The sequence below is a fragment of the Malaclemys terrapin genome, chromosome 5, assembly GCF_027887155.1.
Source record: "Malaclemys terrapin pileata isolate rMalTer1 chromosome 5, rMalTer1.hap1, whole genome shotgun sequence".
Lineage (NCBI taxonomy): Eukaryota > Metazoa > Chordata > Testudines > Emydidae > Malaclemys > Malaclemys terrapin.
The window spans coordinates 13748826-13769095 of record NC_071509.1 but is presented as its reverse complement, the minus strand read 5'-3'; the positions used below and the strand labels follow the sequence as shown (position 1 = coordinate 13769095).

General features: G+C 44.1%; 1 protein-coding gene across 1 annotated transcript in view; it reads left to right on the top strand.

The window, feature by feature from the left end:
- Window positions 1–14326: 14326 nt before the first annotated feature.
- RPIA (ribose 5-phosphate isomerase A) overlaps window positions 14327–20270 on the top strand; it is a 30430-nt gene continuing 24486 nt past the window's right edge. Inside the window, exon 1 of the mRNA XM_054030112.1 lies at window positions 14327–14564. Within this exon, the coding sequence (XP_053886087.1) occupies window positions 14370–14564 (195 nt within the window). The 5' untranslated portion in view covers window positions 14327–14369. The remainder of the gene's footprint in view (window positions 14565–20270) is intronic.

The window sequence follows — 20270 nt, the reverse complement described above, 5'->3', positions numbered from 1 at the left end:
GCAGCTTTCTGTATAGACCTGTGTTCCTGAAGATGCTTGCAACATGCATCTTCCCAGACCACCCCGTGTTGATGTCAGTGAAATGCCCGCAGTGATCAACAAGCGCCTCCAATACGACGGAGATGTACTCCTTTCTATTGATGTACGCTGTCACAAGATGGTCCGGGGTCAAAATTGGAATATGCATTCCATCTATTGCCCCTCCGCAGTTAGGGAAGCCCATTTCCGCAAAGCCACCTATTTCACGCATTTTGCCAAGAGCCACGGTCTTTGTAGCAGAATGCAATTAATGGCTCTGCACACTTGCATTAACGCTGTTCCCAAGGTTGACTTCCCGACTCCAAACTAATTCACAACTGACTGGTAGCAGTCTGGAATCACCAGCTTCCACACTGATCATCACGTGCTTCTCCACTGAGAGGAGGGCTGCTCTCATTTTGGTGTCCTTGCCCTTCAGGGTTGGGGCGAGGTCCGCACACAGTTCCAAGAAGATGGCTTTCTGCATCTGAAAGTTCTGTAGACGCTGCTCATCATCCCAGACCTGCATAACGATGTGATCCCACCACTCAGTGCTTGTTTCCCGAGCCCAGAAATGATGGTCCATCATGTGCAGCTGCTCCATGAATTCCAAAAGTAATCTGGTGTTATTTCTTTTCATGGCACACAGCAGGTCAGGCAACTCTGATTCCTGTTCAGATTGGGAGCTCATGATATACTGCATGACCAGCCACCTTGTGTTAATGATAGTTACAGCAACAGTAAAGAGCAGTGCAGGATCCACCCTTTCACATAGAGATGGTGGGTTCACAGTACACAGGGGCTGGGCCATTGAAAAATGCCGCGAAATGCAGTCAGAAGATCACAGAATGCTGGGACCGAAAACAATGCATCATGGGACATTGAGCCCATACCCATGCTGTGCTGCAATCCACTCCGCCTTCTCATAAGTCATAGCTGCAGAAGGTGGCGAGTAGCACAGTGGGTTAGCTACCCACAGTGGACTGCTCTCAATGTCGATGCTAAAGCACCAAGCTTGAATGTGCTCTGCCAGCACAGGGAGTGTAGTGTGAACATGTAATAGTGATGTTATTATAGCGCTTTTTGATCGTCAACATAACTTTTGTTGAGAAAATTCTGTAGTGTAGACAAGGTGTTACCAGATTTGCCCATTACTTTGGGGTACGCTCATTTATTAGGGTTACTCTTCTGGGGTGGGTAGTTCTGAGGTAATTCTATCAATGTACTGCTTGTGTCACTTGTGTTCTCATATGGAGCTCTACTTCTCCCTTCTGCAAGTCTCCTCCCAATGGAGCTATCCTGCAGGACCTCAGTTCCCCAGGGCTGGGTTCCTCCAGCCCCAGAATCAGATGAACACACACACACACACACACACACACACACACACATTAACAGAGAGCATCTGAGAGGACCAGGTCAATCAGCATTCCCAAGCTGAGCCCTTATATGTCCCTGGACTCAGCAGGCTGGGTCGAGCAGCACTTCCAAGCTGCCATCCTCATATGGCATGGGCACCACACCAGAATAAGAACATAAGAACAGCTGTACTGGGTCAGACCAAAGGTTCATCTAGCCCAGTATCCTGTCTACCGATAGTGGCCAATGCCAGGTGCCCCAGAGGGAGTGGACCAACAGGCAATGATCAAGTGATCTCTCTCCTGCCATCCATCTTCATCCTCTGACAAACAGAGGCTAGGGACACCATTCCTTACCCATCCTGGCTTCGAAGTGAGGTTTTTACTCACGAAAGCTTATGCCCAAATAAATCTGTTAGTCTTTAAGGTGCCACCAGACTCCTTGTTGTTTTTGTAGATACAGACTAACACGGCTACCCCCTGATTCTTGACACCATGCAAGGCCCTATTTCTTGTATTATGGGAATAAGTAAATAACTTTTCTTTATCCACTTTCTCCACATCACTCATGATTTTATATACCTCTATCATATCCCCGCTTAGTCTCCTCTTTTCCAAGCTGAAGAGTCCTAGTCTCTTTAATCTCTCCTCATATGGGACCCATTCTAAATCCCTAATCATTTTAGTTGCCCTTTTCTGAACCTTTTCTAGTCCCAGTATATCTTTTTTTAGATGAGGAGACCACATCTGTACGCAGTATTCGAGATGTGGGCGTACCATCGATTTATATAAGGGCAATAATATATTCTCAGTCTTATTCTCTATCCCCTTTTTAATGATCCCTAACATCCTGTTTGCTTTTTTGACCGTCTCTGCACACTGCGCGGACATCTTCAGAGAACTATCCACGATAACTCCAAGATCTTTTTCCTGACTTGTTGTAGCTAAATTAGCCCCCATCATATTGTATGTATAGTTGGGGTTATTTTTTCCAGTGTGCATTACTTTACATTTATCCACATTAAATTTCATTTGCCATTTTGTTGCCCAATCACTTAGTTTTGTGAGATCTTTTTGAAGTTCATCACAGTCTGCTTTGGTCTTAACGATCTTGAGCAGTTTAGTATCATCTGCAAACTTTGCCACCTCACTGTTTACCCCTTTCTGCAGATCATTTATAAATAAGTTGAATAGGATTGGTCCGAGCACTGACCCTTGGGGAACACCACTAGTTACCCCTCTCCATTCTGAGAATTTACCATTAATTCCTACCCTTTGTTCCCGGTCTTTTAACCAGTTCTCAATCCATGAAAGGACCTTTCCTTTTATCCCATGACAACTTAATTTACGGAAGAGCCTTTGGTGAGGGACCTTGTCAAAGGCTTTCTGGAAATCTAAGTACACTATGTCCACTGGATCCCCCTTATCCACATGTTTGTTGACCCCTTCAAAGAACTCTAATAGATTAGTAAGACACGATTTCCCTTTACAGAAACCATGTTGACTATTGCTCAACAGTTTATGTTTTTCTATGTGTCTGACAATTTTATTCTTAACTATTGTTTCGACTAATTTGACCGGTACCGACGTTAGACTTACCGGTCTGTAATTGTCGGGATCACCTCTAGAGCCCTTTTTAAATATTGGCGTTACATTAGCTAACTTCCAGTCACTGGGTACAGAAGCCGATTTAAAGGACAGGTTACAAACCTTAGTTAATAGTTCCGCAACTTCACATTTGAGTTCTTTCAGAACTCTTGGGTGAATACCATCTGGTCCCGGTGACTTGTTAATGTTAAGTTTATCAATTAATTCCAAAACCTCCTCTAGTGACACTTCAATCTGTGACAGTTCTTCAGATTTGTCACCTACAAAGGCGGCTCAGGTTTGGGAATCTCCCTAACATCCTCAGCCGTGAAGACTGAAGCAAAGAATCCATTTAGTTTCTCCGCAATGACTTTATCATCTTTAAGCGCTCCTTTTGTATCTCGATCATCAAGGGGCCCCACTGGTTGTTTAGCAGGCTTCCTGCTTCTGATATACTTAAAAAACATTTTGTTATTACCTTTGGAGTTTTTGGCTAGCCGTTCTTCAAACTCCTCTTTGGCTTTTCTTATTACATTCTTGCACTTAATTTGGCAACGTTTATGCTCCTTTCTATTTGCCTCACTAGGATTTGACTTCCACTTTTTAAAGGAAGTCTTTTTATCTCTCACTGCTTCTTTTACATGGTTGTTAAGCCACAGTGGCTCTTTTTTAGTTCTTTTACTGTATGTCTTCATTTGGGGTATACATTGAAGTTGGGCCTCTATTATGGTGTCTTTAAAAAGTGCCCATGCAGCTTTCAGGGATTTCACTTTTGTCACTGTACTTTTTAACTTCTGTTTAACTAACCCCCTCATTTTTGCATAGTTCCCCCTTTTGAAATTAAATGCCACAGTGTTGGGCTGTTGAGATGTTCTTCCCACCACAGGGATATTGAATGCTATTGTATTATGGTCCTTATTTCCAAGCGGTCCTGTTATAGTTACCTCTTGGACCAGCTCCTGCGCTCCACTCAGGACTAAATCTGGAGTCGCCTCTCCCCTTATAGAATAGAGTACGCCTGAGCAGGCTGAGACGAGCAGCACTTCCAAGCTGCCACCTTCCTATGCCACAGGTTCAGCATGGCATCCCCGCTGTCACGTTACAATTGTACTGGTAGTAACCCACTTGATGAGCAAATCCTACAGGATTTGGGCACTGCAGGGATCTTTAGCTTAGGTAAGAGGAGCATTGCTGCAGAGCAAATGGGGAAGCCAAAAACACAAAAGAGAGAGAGCGAGAGAGGGAGGGAAGCAACTAGCCTAACCATAAAAGTTATTTATTGCCAGATAATAACCATACAAGGGGAGCCAAACAAACAAAACAGGTACAATATTAAAGCTAGCTTAAATTTGATTACAAAAGTCAGGTTTAAAAAACTATAACTGATCACACAAGTCAGGGTTAGAAAGCTATACTTAGCGTAGAAAAAAAAAAAACAGAGAGAGTTGGGTTCTCACCACTCCGTGAAGTGTAAACCAGTTGGGGTTCCCAGGTGGTGGTGGTAGCTGAGTGCTGGAGACAGGCACAGCGCCCAGCACGATCAGTCAGGAGAAGATGAAGTCCCAATGGACCTGATGCAGATTTTGGATCCAGGCATCAGAACACTTACTTGAGCATGGGTAGGGGTTTTTGTAGAGAAATAATAATGGTTCAAGAGAGAACACTAGATTTGTTTATGGGTAAATGGATGGCTCAGGGTAGTATACCAAAGTTGTTTTGTTCAGGCTAGACAATAGGAACTGCTCATTCCTGGCTCTGGGTTGTGTTCCTTCAAGGAAGCTCACAATGCAATTAGGCAGCTTCAGTATTTTGGATACCAATAAATGATTTATTACTAGAATTGGTCTGATAAGCACTGAGCTGGGTGTGTGCAGGCCTGGGTTTATTAACATTTGGAGCAGAGATCTCCCATCATGCGGTGCTTTCCTGCATTTCTGGTCCCAGAGTTCCATGTTGTTCTTGCCTTGGAATCGCTGTTCTCCATTCTGTATGCTAATGGAGATGCCTCCCTGTCCCATCTTCGATGCAAATGAGGCTAGGGGAGTTTCCTTAATCCTATCACCCTGGTCCGGAGGGGTTTAGGTGTGTCTCCCACTGCCTTTTCATTGCTTTTTGTAAGTCTTTCTTCTGATTGGTTTTGGTTCAAGCAGAGGCTGGGGGGGGACGGGAAGGTCCTTCGTGAGTCAGACAGGCTGGATACTGCGCCCTGGTCCCCCAAGAACACAGAGCTGACAGGTAACAAAGGCCTTAAACATAGGGTCAGGGTAAAATGACATTTACAAACACTGGTACAGCACAGCCTTGTGGCATGAAAATATTTAGACACAACGGTGAGCACAAGGTATTAAATAGAACACAATGCTAAAGGGCAATGCTATGAACTGCCATGACCAAAGTTAACTCCATTACACTTAAAAATTAGCACTGTCCCCGAGAAAATATAGTGCTATCCCACCTGAATTCCAGTAACATATCTCTTGCCACTTTGCAATAACAGTTAGCTCAGGGTGTTTATAGATACTAGTAACCAGAAAAAGTAATACATATCAGATTACAACTGAACTTCAAATCGTTTTACTTGTTCTCAAGAGTTTGTTCTGGTTCATAAAAACTTTTATTATATCTAGAACAAAATAAACACCATCAGCATTGTGCAATTTAAAATTGATTGATTTCCTTTCTGGGAGGTTAATTTAATAGGTGATGTGGCAATGATATATGCAAGTCCTTAAAACAAACACCTATAGTATGTACAGGAAATTATGTTACACAATATAAAAAAAATTGTGCCAGGAAAACAAAACTTCCTTGTGATGGGAACTGCGTTCAGTCCTGATGGCATATATGAGATTAATTTTGATCCAGTATAGTATCAACTTAATATCTGACCAGTCATTTATCTGGAAACTATAACCTGCAATTGCAGGAAGCTGTAGTCAGTCTAAAAGGTATTTCCATCTAAATACCATCTTCTTCCTAGGGTATGTGCAATGTGCCTCAGATGGCATGTGACCAGGATTCATCACCGAATTTGGTCCGCTGGTTGGAAACTACCATGATATTTCAGAACTATCGTTAGGTAGATGCTTTCTGTAAATAATAGGGCTGGGCAGTGAGAGAAATAATGTGCCATCTTGTGGCCTGTCCATGTTGCAACAAGTGAAAAATACATCAATGTACCTTGAGACTCTCACTCCAAGGGTGATGTAAATTAATACTGATCAGAATGATGATAATTAACAGAGTGCTTTCCATCCAGAAGAATTCAGACATAATCTACGGACTACACAGATAGGCATCACTTTACCCACAACCACCACTGAGAGCCAGTGATGTGCAGAGTGAAATGCAGCAACTTTTCAAACAGCGCAACAGATCAAAACACAATATAACAGAGACAAAAACTAAAGAAGGTTGTATCCTGCTGATATATTTCTGAACCTGAGATTGCAGGGTAACATTTTAAGTAGGCAGAATGAAATTAACTACAGTGGGATATGGCAACACCACCAAGATTAGAGGGATACTAACAATTTGAAAAGTAGTCAATTTAAAAAAAATAGTTAAAAGTATTTTCAGATAGTAAGCCTGCCCCTGAATCTCCCTTGTCAATTTATGTAGTAATACAGTCACATTGGTTTGGTTTTTTTAAATGTTTTTCTCATCCCAGTTGTCATGTGAAAGATGAATGATTAATCATTAATTTGACCTGCTAACTTGAGTGAAAACCACAAACTGCCTTGTCTTCGCTAGGATTTTACTTTGTATTATTTATCACATGTAAGCTAACTCAAGGTGAGAACACACCTTTTTTTCTTAGGAACACCAGGCCAAAGAGGGGAAGCGATGATAGGACTACCTAGGAACACAGTGAAACTGACTATACACAAAATGCTGTTACACGCATAAAGTAAACACGAGGGACAAACAGAAAAATAATTCTTTTAGTTAAAGGAATCATAGGTGTCATTTGAAATCCCACTCAAAAATAAAAATATTCAGACACAGAAGTGTGATTTTTTAGTTGACAGGGTCCCTCTACACACCCTACTCTTGCAAAGTAGTAAGTGGTCAAGTACTCGATTTGAATCTCCTCTAAGCTCTTTGGGGGCAGGGACTACCTTAATGTTGTGTTTGTACAACACCTAGCAAAATGGGGATCTGGTCCATGACTGGGCTTCCTTCGTACAACTATAATACAATACAAATAAATAAGTAGTATACAGTACAACCCTGAACCTTAGGCCTGGTCTGCACTTAAAAGTTACACTGACATAACTATTTTGTTTAGGGGTGTGATTTTTATACCAAAATGATTACACCAATAAAAGCCCTAGTGGGGATGCAGTTATACCAGTATAAAGGTGATTTATACCAGTATAATTATTTCCCTTCCCATATGGGAATAGTTCTGCACATGCAAGCACCTTTATACCAATATGTGTTCACTGCTTTGATTATATCAGTGTAGCTAACGTGGTATAACATTCCAACGTCGACAAGTCCTTACTTAACCAGCATTGGGCCATATCCCTTTGGCTTGTAATTTGTCTCTCGAGCTGGGGCTCCCTCTCTTCACTGTGCCCTGAATGGCCCCATCCTGGAACACATCTGTTGGTACCGTCTGCTAAACAAGTTAGGGGTCCTTTACCCTTTCCAACCCCATCACACACATTTGTAGGCTTGGCTTGGGGAATGAGCACAGCTTGACTAGTGGAGTCAACCAGCCTTGGGGAAGCCCTCTGGCAGTTTCTGTAATGTGGAGAGTAGGCTTTGGAGCTGGTGCTCCTGGACAGAGGAAACCTACATGCAGACTTCAAAGCCCTCATCCAAACCCCAGTACCATACTGATGCCAAGCTAGTCCTGGCTACAGGTCATACGGTTTTGGCTTCTCGGGTCTTTCTTAAGGCACTTTCCCTAGTGAAAATGGTCGAGAGTTACCACATTGTCTCAAGAAGTTCTATTCAAATGTAATAGGTTCAGATACCTCCCTTTTTGTTAAAGCAGCAGAAAGCAGAGTTGGTGCTGGGTGTAGTCATTTTCTGAGTGTCGGCCAAGCACATGATCTTACAAAAGGGACTTTAGCCACTTTCAAATAGAGCTGGCTTTGGCTGGAACTCAAGGGGGAAAAAACGTTCAAAAATAGCAAGCCTTCCCTTGTGCTTGTGTAGTGCATTGGTTTGGGCCCTGTCCTGTACAATGTATAATTTGTACATTGGTATAAATGAATCTAACCAGAGCTAAACAAATACAATTAAGCTGTAGCTGCACAGTAACTTTTCTTTCACTACACCACCACATTTGTGCATCCATGCCTACCTGGCTGCATCACTATATTGATATTACTGCATTGTGATGTCTGGACAGCTACTCCATAATGCCTCAGCAAGGGATAGAGTTGGGATGCTCACACAACATGTGGGTCAAGGCACTCTGAGATGCCCTACCGCACAAACAGCTAGGAGGAAGGAGTGCCACTTAGATGGTTACACAAACATGGTCAAACAGGTCTGTCCACACTGAAAAAAACAAAGTGTATCTACCAATCACAGAAGGATAAACCATGTACCAGCTTGACTGCTAGCAAGAGTGATACATGGATACTAACCGAGTATAATATTGCCAACCCTAAGATCAAAAATCATGAATCAGGCCTCCAACAATCCCGAGACTGGTTTAAAAATCATGAGATTAAAAAAAAAACCCACAATACAAGTGACATAAGAACATAAAACTGACATAATGGGTAAGACCAGTGGTCCATCTAGCCCAGTGTCCTGTCTCTGACCATGGCCAGTGCCAGATGCTTCAGAGGGAATGTACAGGACAGTTTTGAGTGATCCACCCTCTGTCGTCGTCGTAGCTTCTTAGCAGTTGGAGGTTTACGAACACCCAGAGCACAGGGTTGTGTCCCGGACCATCTTGGCTAATAGTCATTGATTAACTTATTCTCTGTGAACTTATCTACCGGTAATTCTTTTTTTGAACCCAGTTATACTTTTGGCCTTCACAACATCCTATGGCAATTAGTTTCACAGGCTGACTGTACATAGTGTAAAAAAAAGTACTTCCTTTTATTTATTTTAAACATGCTGCCTATTAACATTGGTTTCTTTTTATTTGCCTTCTGGGTTTTGAGCCTTTGGGATTTACATTTTTAAGCTTTTCTCTGCAACCACAATAGAAACTTGCTTTTTTAAAAAAAAAAAAAAAAGAGAGAGAGAGAGAGCTGTGAGTCTTGTGTAACAAAATGATCCCAGGAGCTGGGGCTTTAAGGAAAGCACTAAATATTGTGAGACTTGTGATAAATTCAGGTGAACAGTGTGAAAGTGAAATGAATTATATTCAAGAAATAGAATGAATTAAAGAATGCTGTATGTACCTTTAAGTAGAAATGAGAAATGCTGCAAGCCAGGGGGCAGGAAAGCAGACATTAACTGCTTAATGAATTGCCCCACTTAAGGGCAATTGGTGAAGCATTAACTTTAGATCGATAAGAGTTAATAAGAAAGCAGGATATGCATATTGTGCCCTATGCAAATTTTACAATTTTGCTCTCTCTGTCCCTTTGTTTAGTTCGCACCCTTTTATCTGTATAAATAAGACTGTTTGAATCTTGCATGGGGGCTCACATTGTCTGAATGTATTAGCAGAGCGCTGTGCTAATAAAACAGAGTGGTCTGGACAAACTATGAGTCCTGAGTCTAACTTTGACAACAGACAACCCTGTGAGTATTAGAGATTATCTACCCTTGAAACACTGCAGTTACACCACTGTAGTGCTTCAGTATAGCCACTGCCTATACTGATAGGTGGGATTCTCCCATTGGTGTAGTTAATCTGCCTCGCTGAGAGGTGATAGCTAGGTTGATGGAAGAATTCTTCTGTTGACCTAGTGCTGTCTATGCTGGAGGTAAGGTCGGCTTAACTATGTCACTCAGGGTGTGTGGATTTTTCACACCCCTGAGCGATGTAGCTGGGTCAGCCGAACTTTTTAGTGTAAACCAAGCCTTAAATAGGGTCTTTGGTGAGGTTACAAACTCATGCCTTGTCTACCTTGAGAATTTGCCCTGATCCCAGCAGTCAATGGCCAGCCACCGATGGAGTCGCACTAGTTCAAGCCCTAAGCATACACAAGGAAAGCTGCAATTTGCATAGGTGGTGCTCTCTCCTGCTTGAAAACAGGGTAAACACCAGTCATGGCTTTCCTTGTCTACACTTGAGCCTGGTCTACACTAAAAAAATTAGATTGACCCACTATGTCCCTCAGGAGTGTAAAAAATCCATACCCAGGAACGATGTACTTAGGCTGAACTAACGTCAGGTGCAAACAGCACTAGGTCAGGGAAGAATTCTTCTGTCACCCTAGCAACCACCTCTTGAGGTGGATTAACTACAGCAACCGGCATCAACAGAGGTAGCATCTACACTGAAGTGCTATAGTAACGCAGCTGCAGCGCTACAGCTTATGCTACTGTAGCATTTCAAGTGTAGCTTTGTACTGGTGAAGCTACATCACAAAGTATTTGTTTATCATACCGAAAGATAGTTTAGGAAAGACTATCTAGGTCAGCATCCACCCAAATCCAACCATAACCTATCCTTCACTTCCGTGAAGATGTTGATTGAAAAGGCTGGCAGATGTCCTTTCTCGTATTTGTAGTATTTATGCTCCCTGAGCACGTACGCATTGAGACATTCTTGAAGCCAGACCCTTCAATGACTGAGGCAGGGATAAAAATCAGGCTCCAGTATTTTGCTTCAGTTTTCTATCACCATCAAGACCCCAGTTCAGCACAGCACTTTAGGACATGCTTAACCTCAAGTCTCATTGAAGTCAATGGGATTTGAGCACCTGCTAAGCCTGTGTTTAAAGAGCTTTGCTGAATCGGTGCTAGCACTCCAGAACTGAAGGCATGCTGCTGTTCTCTCAGTGAGCAGTCACACCTGCAGGGTTATGGATGGCGGCAGCCCAAACACCAAGCTAACTAAATCAGACTTCAGGTTAATGCAACATGGAAGAAAATGATTTTTGGTAGCTGGCTTCTTCTGATAGAAATTGCATCCCAGTGTGTATTTGCATTGTAAAATATACTATTCTGCAGGCAGTGCACAATTCACTAGAGAAGGTTTCTTGCAGCTAGTAAAAAAGTCCAGCCTTTTTCACATACTGACTCCTTAATAGCAAGTCACTGACATCTTGCATAAAGGAAGGCTGGCTTGAATCAACCAAGTTTTATTACTGGACAAAAGAGGCTCTGCTGGAAGAATGCCCCATTGTTCGAAGACCGGCGCTCCAGCATTGCCCAGTGAGCCATGACAAAGGGAATTATTTCGAGTCCCTAAAAATCACAGCAGCATTGTGGAGAGTTCTCACCACAGGCTCCGAGGTACATCAGGAAGCACTGAGTCACGTCAGTGATATATAGAAAGTTAAAAAAGCAACAGAGGCTTTTTCGTTATCAGAATCAAAATGAATGGACATTCTCTAGTCACTTGTGGGCTGATTTTTCAAAAGTGCTGATGGGCACCAGCAGCTCCCCTTAACTTCAGTAGGATTTGTTGGTGCTCAGCATCTCTGAGAACCAGGTCACTTTTATTTAAATGCCTAAGTATGGATTTAGAAGCCTAATTTTAAGCACCCAAGACTGAAAATTTTGGTCTATGAAATTTTGGCCTTAAATATCAATGACTGCCTCCCTCCTAATTTCCCAGATTCTTGGCCAGGATTTAGGAACAAAGAAAAGATTCCCTCCTCCCAACCTTCACTGCCAGAAAATCCATATTAAACTTTATAGCAAACCCCATGCATCCTAGGATAGGGCTGTATAACTTTGGTCGATGATGTGTGGATACAGGTACTACCACGTTCAGGAAAGCTTATAGTCACATCCCTCACTACTGCATCTCAGTGTTTTGATATAAGGATCTAATACTAAGCTGGGACACAGCACCTCGTGTTGGTGTCTAGACCCGATCTGCACTAGAAAAGCAACAACATGTTAAAACTTCCATCTTGCGAGGTTGTATTGCCAACATGGTTGGAACATATAAATTTATTTAAAACAGTTTTTAAAAAATTGGTAGACTAAATGGTGCTCAAACTAGGGATTGACGTAGGATAAAATTGTTCAAAGGTTCCTAAGGGATTTAAATGTCTAAACTATATTGACTTTCAATAGGACTTAGGTGCCTAAATCACTAAGGCACTCTTGAAAATGCTGCCTCTAGACTCAAGTATTTTTAAAGTAGATTTAACAAAGTTATGTCATGTTCACACTGGCAGGGGGAGATCTGAAACTTTTGGATAACTGGCTGTTCAGATAAACAGAACTAACTAATTAACTAAAGCCTGGTCTACACTTAAAAAATTTGATCAACCTAGCTACATCGCTTAGGGCTGTGAAAAATTTTGCAGCCTGAGCTCTGTAATTAGGTCGCCTAACCCTCAGTGTAGATGCAGCAAAGTCCAGGGAAGAATTCTTCTGCCAACCTAGCTACTGCTTCTTGGAGAGGTGGATTAAAACTACACAGATGGAATGGAAACCACCAGTACATGGATGTAGGAAGCATGGACACTCAGAGGCGCGCTACAGCAGCTGAAGTGTAGCCATGGCCTAACATAGTGCTACAGGGGGGTCACTGTGGATTCAGGGAATTAGGATTTTCAGAGAAGGGGAATTGGGGGTAAACTGGAGTTATACAGCTGCACACAGCAGTTCAGTGTACATGAAAAGGAAGAGGAAGGCAGAGTGTAGCCATGTGAACTCATGCACGGCCTTGACACCCTTACTCCTCACCATCAGAGGGGTAGCCGTGTTAGTCTGGATCTGTAAAAGCAGCAAAGAGTCCTGTGGCACCTTATAGACTAACAGACGTATTGGAGCATGAGCTTTTGTGGGTGAATACCCACTTCGTCGGATGCATGTAGTGGAAAGGTCCAGAGGCAGGTATAAATATGCAAGCAAGAGTCAGGCTAGAGATAACGAGGTTAGTTCAATCAGGGAGGATGAGGCCCTCACGAGGAAATAAGGAAACAGATCAACAGAGTCAGACGTGTACCCAGAAGCCTCCTACTGCAAGACAAGACCAAGAAAGAAACTAACAGAACTCCACTGGCCATCACATACAGTCCCCAGCTAAAACCTCTCCAACGCATCATCAGTGATCTACAACCCATCCTGGACAACGATCCCTCGCTTTCGCAGACCTTGGGTTGCAGGCCAGTCCTCGCCCACAGACAACCCGCCAACCTGAAGCATATTCTCACTAGTAACTATACACCGCACTATAGTAACTCTAACTCAGGAACCAATCCATGCAACAAACCTCGATGCCAAATCTGTCCCCATATCTACACCAGCAACACCATCACAGGACCTAACCAGATCAGCTACACCATCACCAGTTCATTCACCTGCACATTCACTAATGTAATATATGCATCATATGCCAGCAATGCCCCTCTGCTATGTACATCGGCCAAACTGGACAGTCCCTACGTAAAAGGATAAATGGACACAAGTCAGATATCAGGAATGGCAATATACAAAAACCTGTAGGAGAACACTTCAATCTCCCTGGACACACAATAGCAGATTTAAAGGTAGCCATCTTACAGCAAAAAAACTTCAGGACCAGACTTCAAAGAGAAACTGCTGAGCTTCAGTTCATCTGCAAATTTGACTCCATCAGATCAGGATTAAACAAAGACTGTGAATGGCTAGCCAAGTACAAAAGCAGTTTCTCCTCCCTTGGTGTTCACACCTCAACTGCTAGAAGAGGGCCTCATCCTCCCTGATTGAACTAACCTCATTATCTCTAGCCTGACTCTTGCTTGCATATTTATACCTGCTTCTGGAACTTTCCACTACATGCATCTGACGAAGTGGGTATTCTCCCACCAAACTTTATGCTCCAACACGTCTGTTAGTCTATAAGGTGCAACAGGACTCTTTGCTGTTTTACTTCTCGCCAGTGTCGCAGCACTGGGGCTCCAACCCAGGGCACTGACAAGTGCCACTGACGCTGTGCCGGTCACAAGCGGGCAGGGTGCCTGGCAGCTCTTCCCATCCATCCCTGGTGCATTGCTTCAGCTACCACCGCCCCGAGGTTCACCCTGGGGGAGCTCCCCTCCCAGCCAGCCAACACAACCGCCCCACCCCAGCTTGCACTGAGCCTCTCCCCAGCCAGCCCGCTAGGGGCCCGCGAGCCGCGGCAGCCCGGGCAGGCGAGCTGCATTGTGGGAGCTGTAGTTCCCCCTGCTCCCCATCCCTTGCACCCCCCGAGCCGGCGGCACTACAACTCCCAGCCGCCACTGGGCGGTGCACTCCCCTTTCCCCCGCGCGGCGCCTTCCCAGGCTTCCCGCGCGCGTGGGGCAGCCCGGAGCCAGGGGGTGGGGTTCGGCATGCGGCGCGGGAGGCTGCTGGCCCAGGCGCTGCTGGGTGCGCTGCCCCCAGGCGGAGCAAGGGCAGGAGGTGGGGCGAGCCGGGCCCTTCCGCACGTGCCATTGCCACAGCGCCGGCCGCTCCGCAGCCGCAGCGACATGTCCGAGGAGGCGAAGAGAGTGGCCGCCTGGGCAGCTGTAGATAACCACGTGAAGGTGAGTGGAGACCCTCGAAAGACCCCGCAAAGGGCGGGCCCCGGAGTTTGCAGCAGCTTCCGTTCATCCGGGGGGTTGCACCAGATTCCCCCCCCCCCCGAGAGTTGTAAAAGTGACCCCCTATCTCCAAGCAAAACGCTTTGCATACATGCCCGTCACAGGGAGTGTGCAAGTAATTATGCCCTTGAACACATGCCTGTGACAAACAGTATGGGGGTTTTGCTGCAGGATGGGGTTCTGCCCTTGCATCTTGTGCGGGGATGGCGTAGTTTTACCCAGCTCTGGCTATGTGCCTGTTGCACATGTGCTTGCAGGGTTGCTGCCAAGCCTCACTGTTCGTTTTTTTCCTTCATTTTAGATTGCTTTTTAAGGGCATTAACAAAACCCCTATCTAATATCCTGGGACCCACACGACTGCAGCTACACCGTGTACAACACAACCCCCTATCAGCTTTGTGCCTTTTATGGGGGACAGTTGTACCAAGCAAAGAATGGAACAGTTGTCTGTTACGGGGCACAGTGTATGCCTACTGTACTCTGTAAATGACCGTTTCGGTTGATCTCTGTTTCAGTGAGCCATGCTAATACTTTTCATTTTCATAGCAGATTGCAAAATAAACTAAACTAACTGCCATGCAAGTTGGGGCCAGATAACAAACTTCCAGTAGTCTGGATTGGCATTTCTAAGGCGGTCATTGTGCTACTATCTGAGCGCCACACAGACTTTAATGACCAACAGTTCTGTGAATTAGTAAAGTATTAACCACATTCTACAGATAGCTGCTCTGTCTCAATTTTCCTAAGTGACCTGTTGAAGATCACACAGGAATAGCACCTTCTCTAGATCTGTTTTTGGTACTGGCCTGTCTGGAACACTGAGCCTCAATCAGTTTGAAAACAAAATCCTCCAGCAAATCAGAACTGCGGAGTGAAGGTCTGTGCTGTTATGGAGTTGAGACTTCCGTGTACTAAGCGTGCTCTTTATTCTGGTAAAATAGAACACTTAAGCGGTGTCCTCTTAAAGTGGGAAAAGAATACAGTTAATGTGAATAGCTTATTTGTACTGTGTCCGGGAAAGCTCTCCAGGCTTTTCTGGCTTCCCCTGTAGCTGGTTAAAATACATTGTCTGACTTAGCTTGCAAATTAAGACAGGTTGTGGCCTTGTATCATTTTGTAGGAGTTGCTTCTTAAATCTTTTGTTAATAGTAGTAAATAAACTGGTAGGAGCCATTGCATGGGTGTTAAATGGTTTTGCTTATCGGGGAAAATCCACTCTGTTCTCTCTTTCGCTGATCTTTTCACATCAGAAACGGAGAGCTCAGCATTTTAAGGGGAGCATTTTAAGTTGTATTTTTGGGCTTTGCAGCTGCCAGTGTAGTTGTCACTGTTAATTAGTCTTCCAACACTAAGCAACACACTTCCTCATTCCTATTATTATTTATTCGTATTGCCGTAGGCTTAGAGGCCCTCGACTGAGACAGGAGCCCAGTTGTGCTAAGCACTGAACGTACACCTAGTGAAAGATGGTCCTTGCCCTTCAGAACTTACAGTCATCATACGCCCTGATCCTGCAAACACACACATGCTTACCTTTGATTACTACTCATGCTAGTAAAATCAAGCATGTGTGTTTTGCAGGATCAGGGCCTTAGATTTGTCAGCTCTTTGTGGCGGAGATCATATTTTTGTTTAGTGTTTGTTCAGCACTCGCACAACAGAGTTCTGATCCATAACTGGGACATGGTCTATGCTTAAAAATTAGATCAACATACCTGCTTCACTTAGGGCTGTGAAAAATTTCATGTCCTGAGTGCCATGGTTAGGTTGACTTAATCCCTGGTGCAGACATGGCCAGGCTGACAGAAGAATTCTTCCGTCAACCTAGTTGTTGCCTCTCAGAGAAGTATATTAACCACATAGTGGGAAGTATCTACCCTACAGTGGTGTAGCTGCAGAATAAAGGGCCATCTTCCTCCAAGACACTACTGACTTCCTCCAGAACAGTAACAGTCTCTCCAGAACACCACATTTGCCACCATGGATATCACCTCCCTGTGCACCAACATCCCTCACCATGATGGCATCGCTGCCTGCCTTGATACCTACAAGTTGAAGTGCAGCACTTGGAAATCCACCCAAAACACTCTATACATGACACTAAACTCATCCATTTCATCCTTACCCTCCACAACTTCATATTTAAATGATCATAGAATACCAGGGTTGGAAGGGACCTCAGGAGGTCATCTAGTCCAACCCCCTGCTCAAAGGGGGACCAATCCCCAGACAGATTTTTTTTGTCCCCGATCCCTAAATGGCCCCCTCAAGGATTGAACTCACAACCCTGGGTTTAGCAGGCCAATGCTCAAACCACTGAGCTAGCCCTCCCCCTTAGAAGGGCTATACTGGGTCAGGCTAATGATCCATCTAGTCCATGTCTTTTGACAATGGTGAGTGCCAGGTGCTTCAGAAGGAGTAAACAGAAGAGGGCAATTATCAAGTGATCCATTCCTGTTGTCCTGTCCCAGCTTCAGGCAGCAGAGATTTAGGGATACCCAGAGCATGGGGTTGCATGTGTGACCATCTTGGGTAATAGCCACTGATGAACCTATCCTCCATGAAATTATCTAATTTGTTTTGAACTCCGTTATACTCTTGGCCTTCACAACATCCTCTGGCAACGAGTTCTACAGGTTCTGTGTGTGTGTGAAGAAGTACATCCTTATGTTTGTTTTAAACCTGTTGTCTATTAATTTCACTGGATGACCTCTCGTTGTTGTGTTATGTGAAGGGGTAAATAACATTTCCTTATTCACTTTCTCCATGCCATTCATGATTTTATAGACTTCTATTAATCCCCCATCCTGTTCCCCCAGTAGTCCCAGTCTTTTTATCTTCTCCTTATATGGAAATTGTTCTATGCCCCTAATCATTTTCATCCGCTGGATGGATGACCTAAACTTCTTCATAGATTTTTCACCACAACTTCAACCACCACCACCTGTCCATCCGACTCTCTCTTTAGAACACTCCCACACCAAGATCAAATTCAAGGACATGACGATTCGCTTAAAAAGTGGAACCCTGCAAATTACTATATACAAAAAACCCACAATCACCACATTACCCACACAGATCCATCAGCCATCCCAGACACACCAGAAAAAAATGGTATCTGCAGCCAAGCACTCAGATACTGCAGAATTTGCTCCGAAGAGGAAGTCCCGGATTTACATCTAAACATACTTAAGTCTGCCTTCGCTAAACAAGGAAACTCCACCAGAGAAGATCGCATCATGGAAGTGGCCACCCAAATACCCTGAGAGAACCTGCTTCAGTACAGGAAAAAAAAAACCTGCTGACCATGCTCCCTAGTTGTCACCTACCACTGGAATCCATACGGGATCTCATCAAACATTTACAAACCATGTTTGATGGGGACCACACTCTGAAAGAAATCTTTCACGAACCCCCTCTTCTGGCCCTCAAACAACTCCTCAGTCTCACCAAGCACATCATCAGAAGCAAGTTCCCCACAGACCAAGACACACCAACTCAAAGTAGCACCAGACCCTGCCAAAACACCCTACTGTCTGCTAACCCTCAGTTGCCTACTGCATTTAAGTGGTCTAATTCAGCATGTGTGAACCCTTATGCTTAATAATCTATCCTATCTTACATTTAGCTGAGACACTCTGATTACTTTCTCCAGACCTGAAGATGTGCTCTGTAAAGCTTTAAATTTGTCCCTTCCACCAATAGAAGTTGGTCCAGTAAAAGATATTACTGCACCTACCACCTCTCTCTCTCATGTCCTAGGACCAACATGTCTACAGCAACATTGCAGTCAAACAGACAAGACAGACAAAGGATGGGAGATAAAGTATTATCCCTGTTTTACAGATGGGGAAGTGAGACAAAGAAAGCTTTAATAAATCTCTCTGGGATTTGTACACTTTATTTCAGCACATTTCCCCCTTGTTTCAGGCCTTTGTTGGAGAATGGGATCCTTTGTGATTTCCCAGTTTTTCCTTTCTTAGTTCTTGTCTAGACTAGGGGCTTGTCTACACTTGAAACACTACAGTTGTGTTGCTGTACTGCTTCAGAGTAGACACTACCTACACCGACATGATGGGTTCTCCCAGCAGTGTAGGTAATCTACCTCCTCGAAAGGCAATCGCTAATTCAATGGAAGAAATTCAGGGGGTAGGTAGGTTGGATTTTTCACACCCCTCAGAGACATAGCTACACCAGAGTAAGTTCCTAGTGTAGACCAGCCCTAGGATTTGGAAGGTGTTAGCTAACACATGCTAACAACCTGGTGTAGACAGAGCAGTGTGCCTTAACACATGTTCAACTCCAACAGTTTAATGTTAACGGCCCACTAAGCAGTTAACATGTTAGTCTAGGACTCGGAAGATGCTGGTTCTGTCTTCACTATTAACACTATACCCTACCCTTACCTGTTGTTCACCTCACCTACCTACATCGTGGTAAAAACTACAAGTGCCTTGGCTCCACTGGGCTTTTACAGCAATGTAGCTAATGCACATTAGTTATCCTGCTTTAAAAGCACACTTTTTGGGGGGGCGGTGAAGGCATAGCTCTAGTCTAGAGAAGACCATACATGTCTTGTCTTACCTAGATTGTTGTCGGTGGGCTGGAGCTCCCTGTCTGTCTCCTCCTCCTCCTGTTCTTGACCTTGATCTTCCCTGGGAGGATTGCAACTACTTCTGTGTTGGCCTCACACGACCCACCCCCAGCAGGAGTAGAGAAGAACTTAGGAGACCTAGTCTCTTCCATTTTTGTGGCGTCGCTGGCACCACTGGGACCATACAGGTGTAATTGTCTGCGATGACTCCTTTTGCAGAGGAATCTCCGGTGGGGGTGAGCTGGGATAATGTGGGAGCTCCCAAACTTGGGCCAGATTTAAAGAGTTAAATTTTTTGTCAGTGTCACTTAAGGGGCCAGTTAAGTCCTTAACCCCTCTGAGGTATGATCTGCTTTACCCTTTTCCTTCTCAATCAGGCTTACACTGCAACAATGCTCCCACTAGCCAAAGCAAGCTAGCTCCATCCAGAGCTGTTCAACTCCAGTCAAAGCATCAGCCACAGGAGGTTGCTTGATGTGTAATTCAGTGGTATAAGGTTTGTCTAACCTTGAAACGCTACAGCGGCACAGTTGCAGCTGCGCTGCTGTGGTGATTCAGTGTAGATACTCATTGCAGTGATGGTAGGGGTTCTCCCATCTCTGAGAGGCGGTAGCTACGTCAATGAAAGAATTCTGCACTGAGGGTTAGGTTGGCTTAGCTATGTCACTTATGCGTGTGGATTTTTCATAACTCTGAGCAACATAGTTGGGTCGATCTGACTTTTTAGTGTAGACCAGGCCTCGGAAACATTAAACTGTACATTAGATAATATGTAAGGACCAAGCAGTGGCAACTTGTAGCTGAACTTATTTGGGGAATGTGACTAAATACAGTAGAATCTCAGAGTTACGAACACCAGAGTTATGAACTGACCAGTCAACCACACACTTCCTTTGGAATCGGAAATACACAATCAGTCAGCAGCAGAGACAAACAAACAAACAAAAAAAAGCAAGTACAATGCAGTACTGTGTTAAATGTAAACTACTAAAAAATAAAGGGAAAGCGGCATTTTTCTTCTGCACAGTAAAGTTTCAAAGCTGTATTAAGTCAAT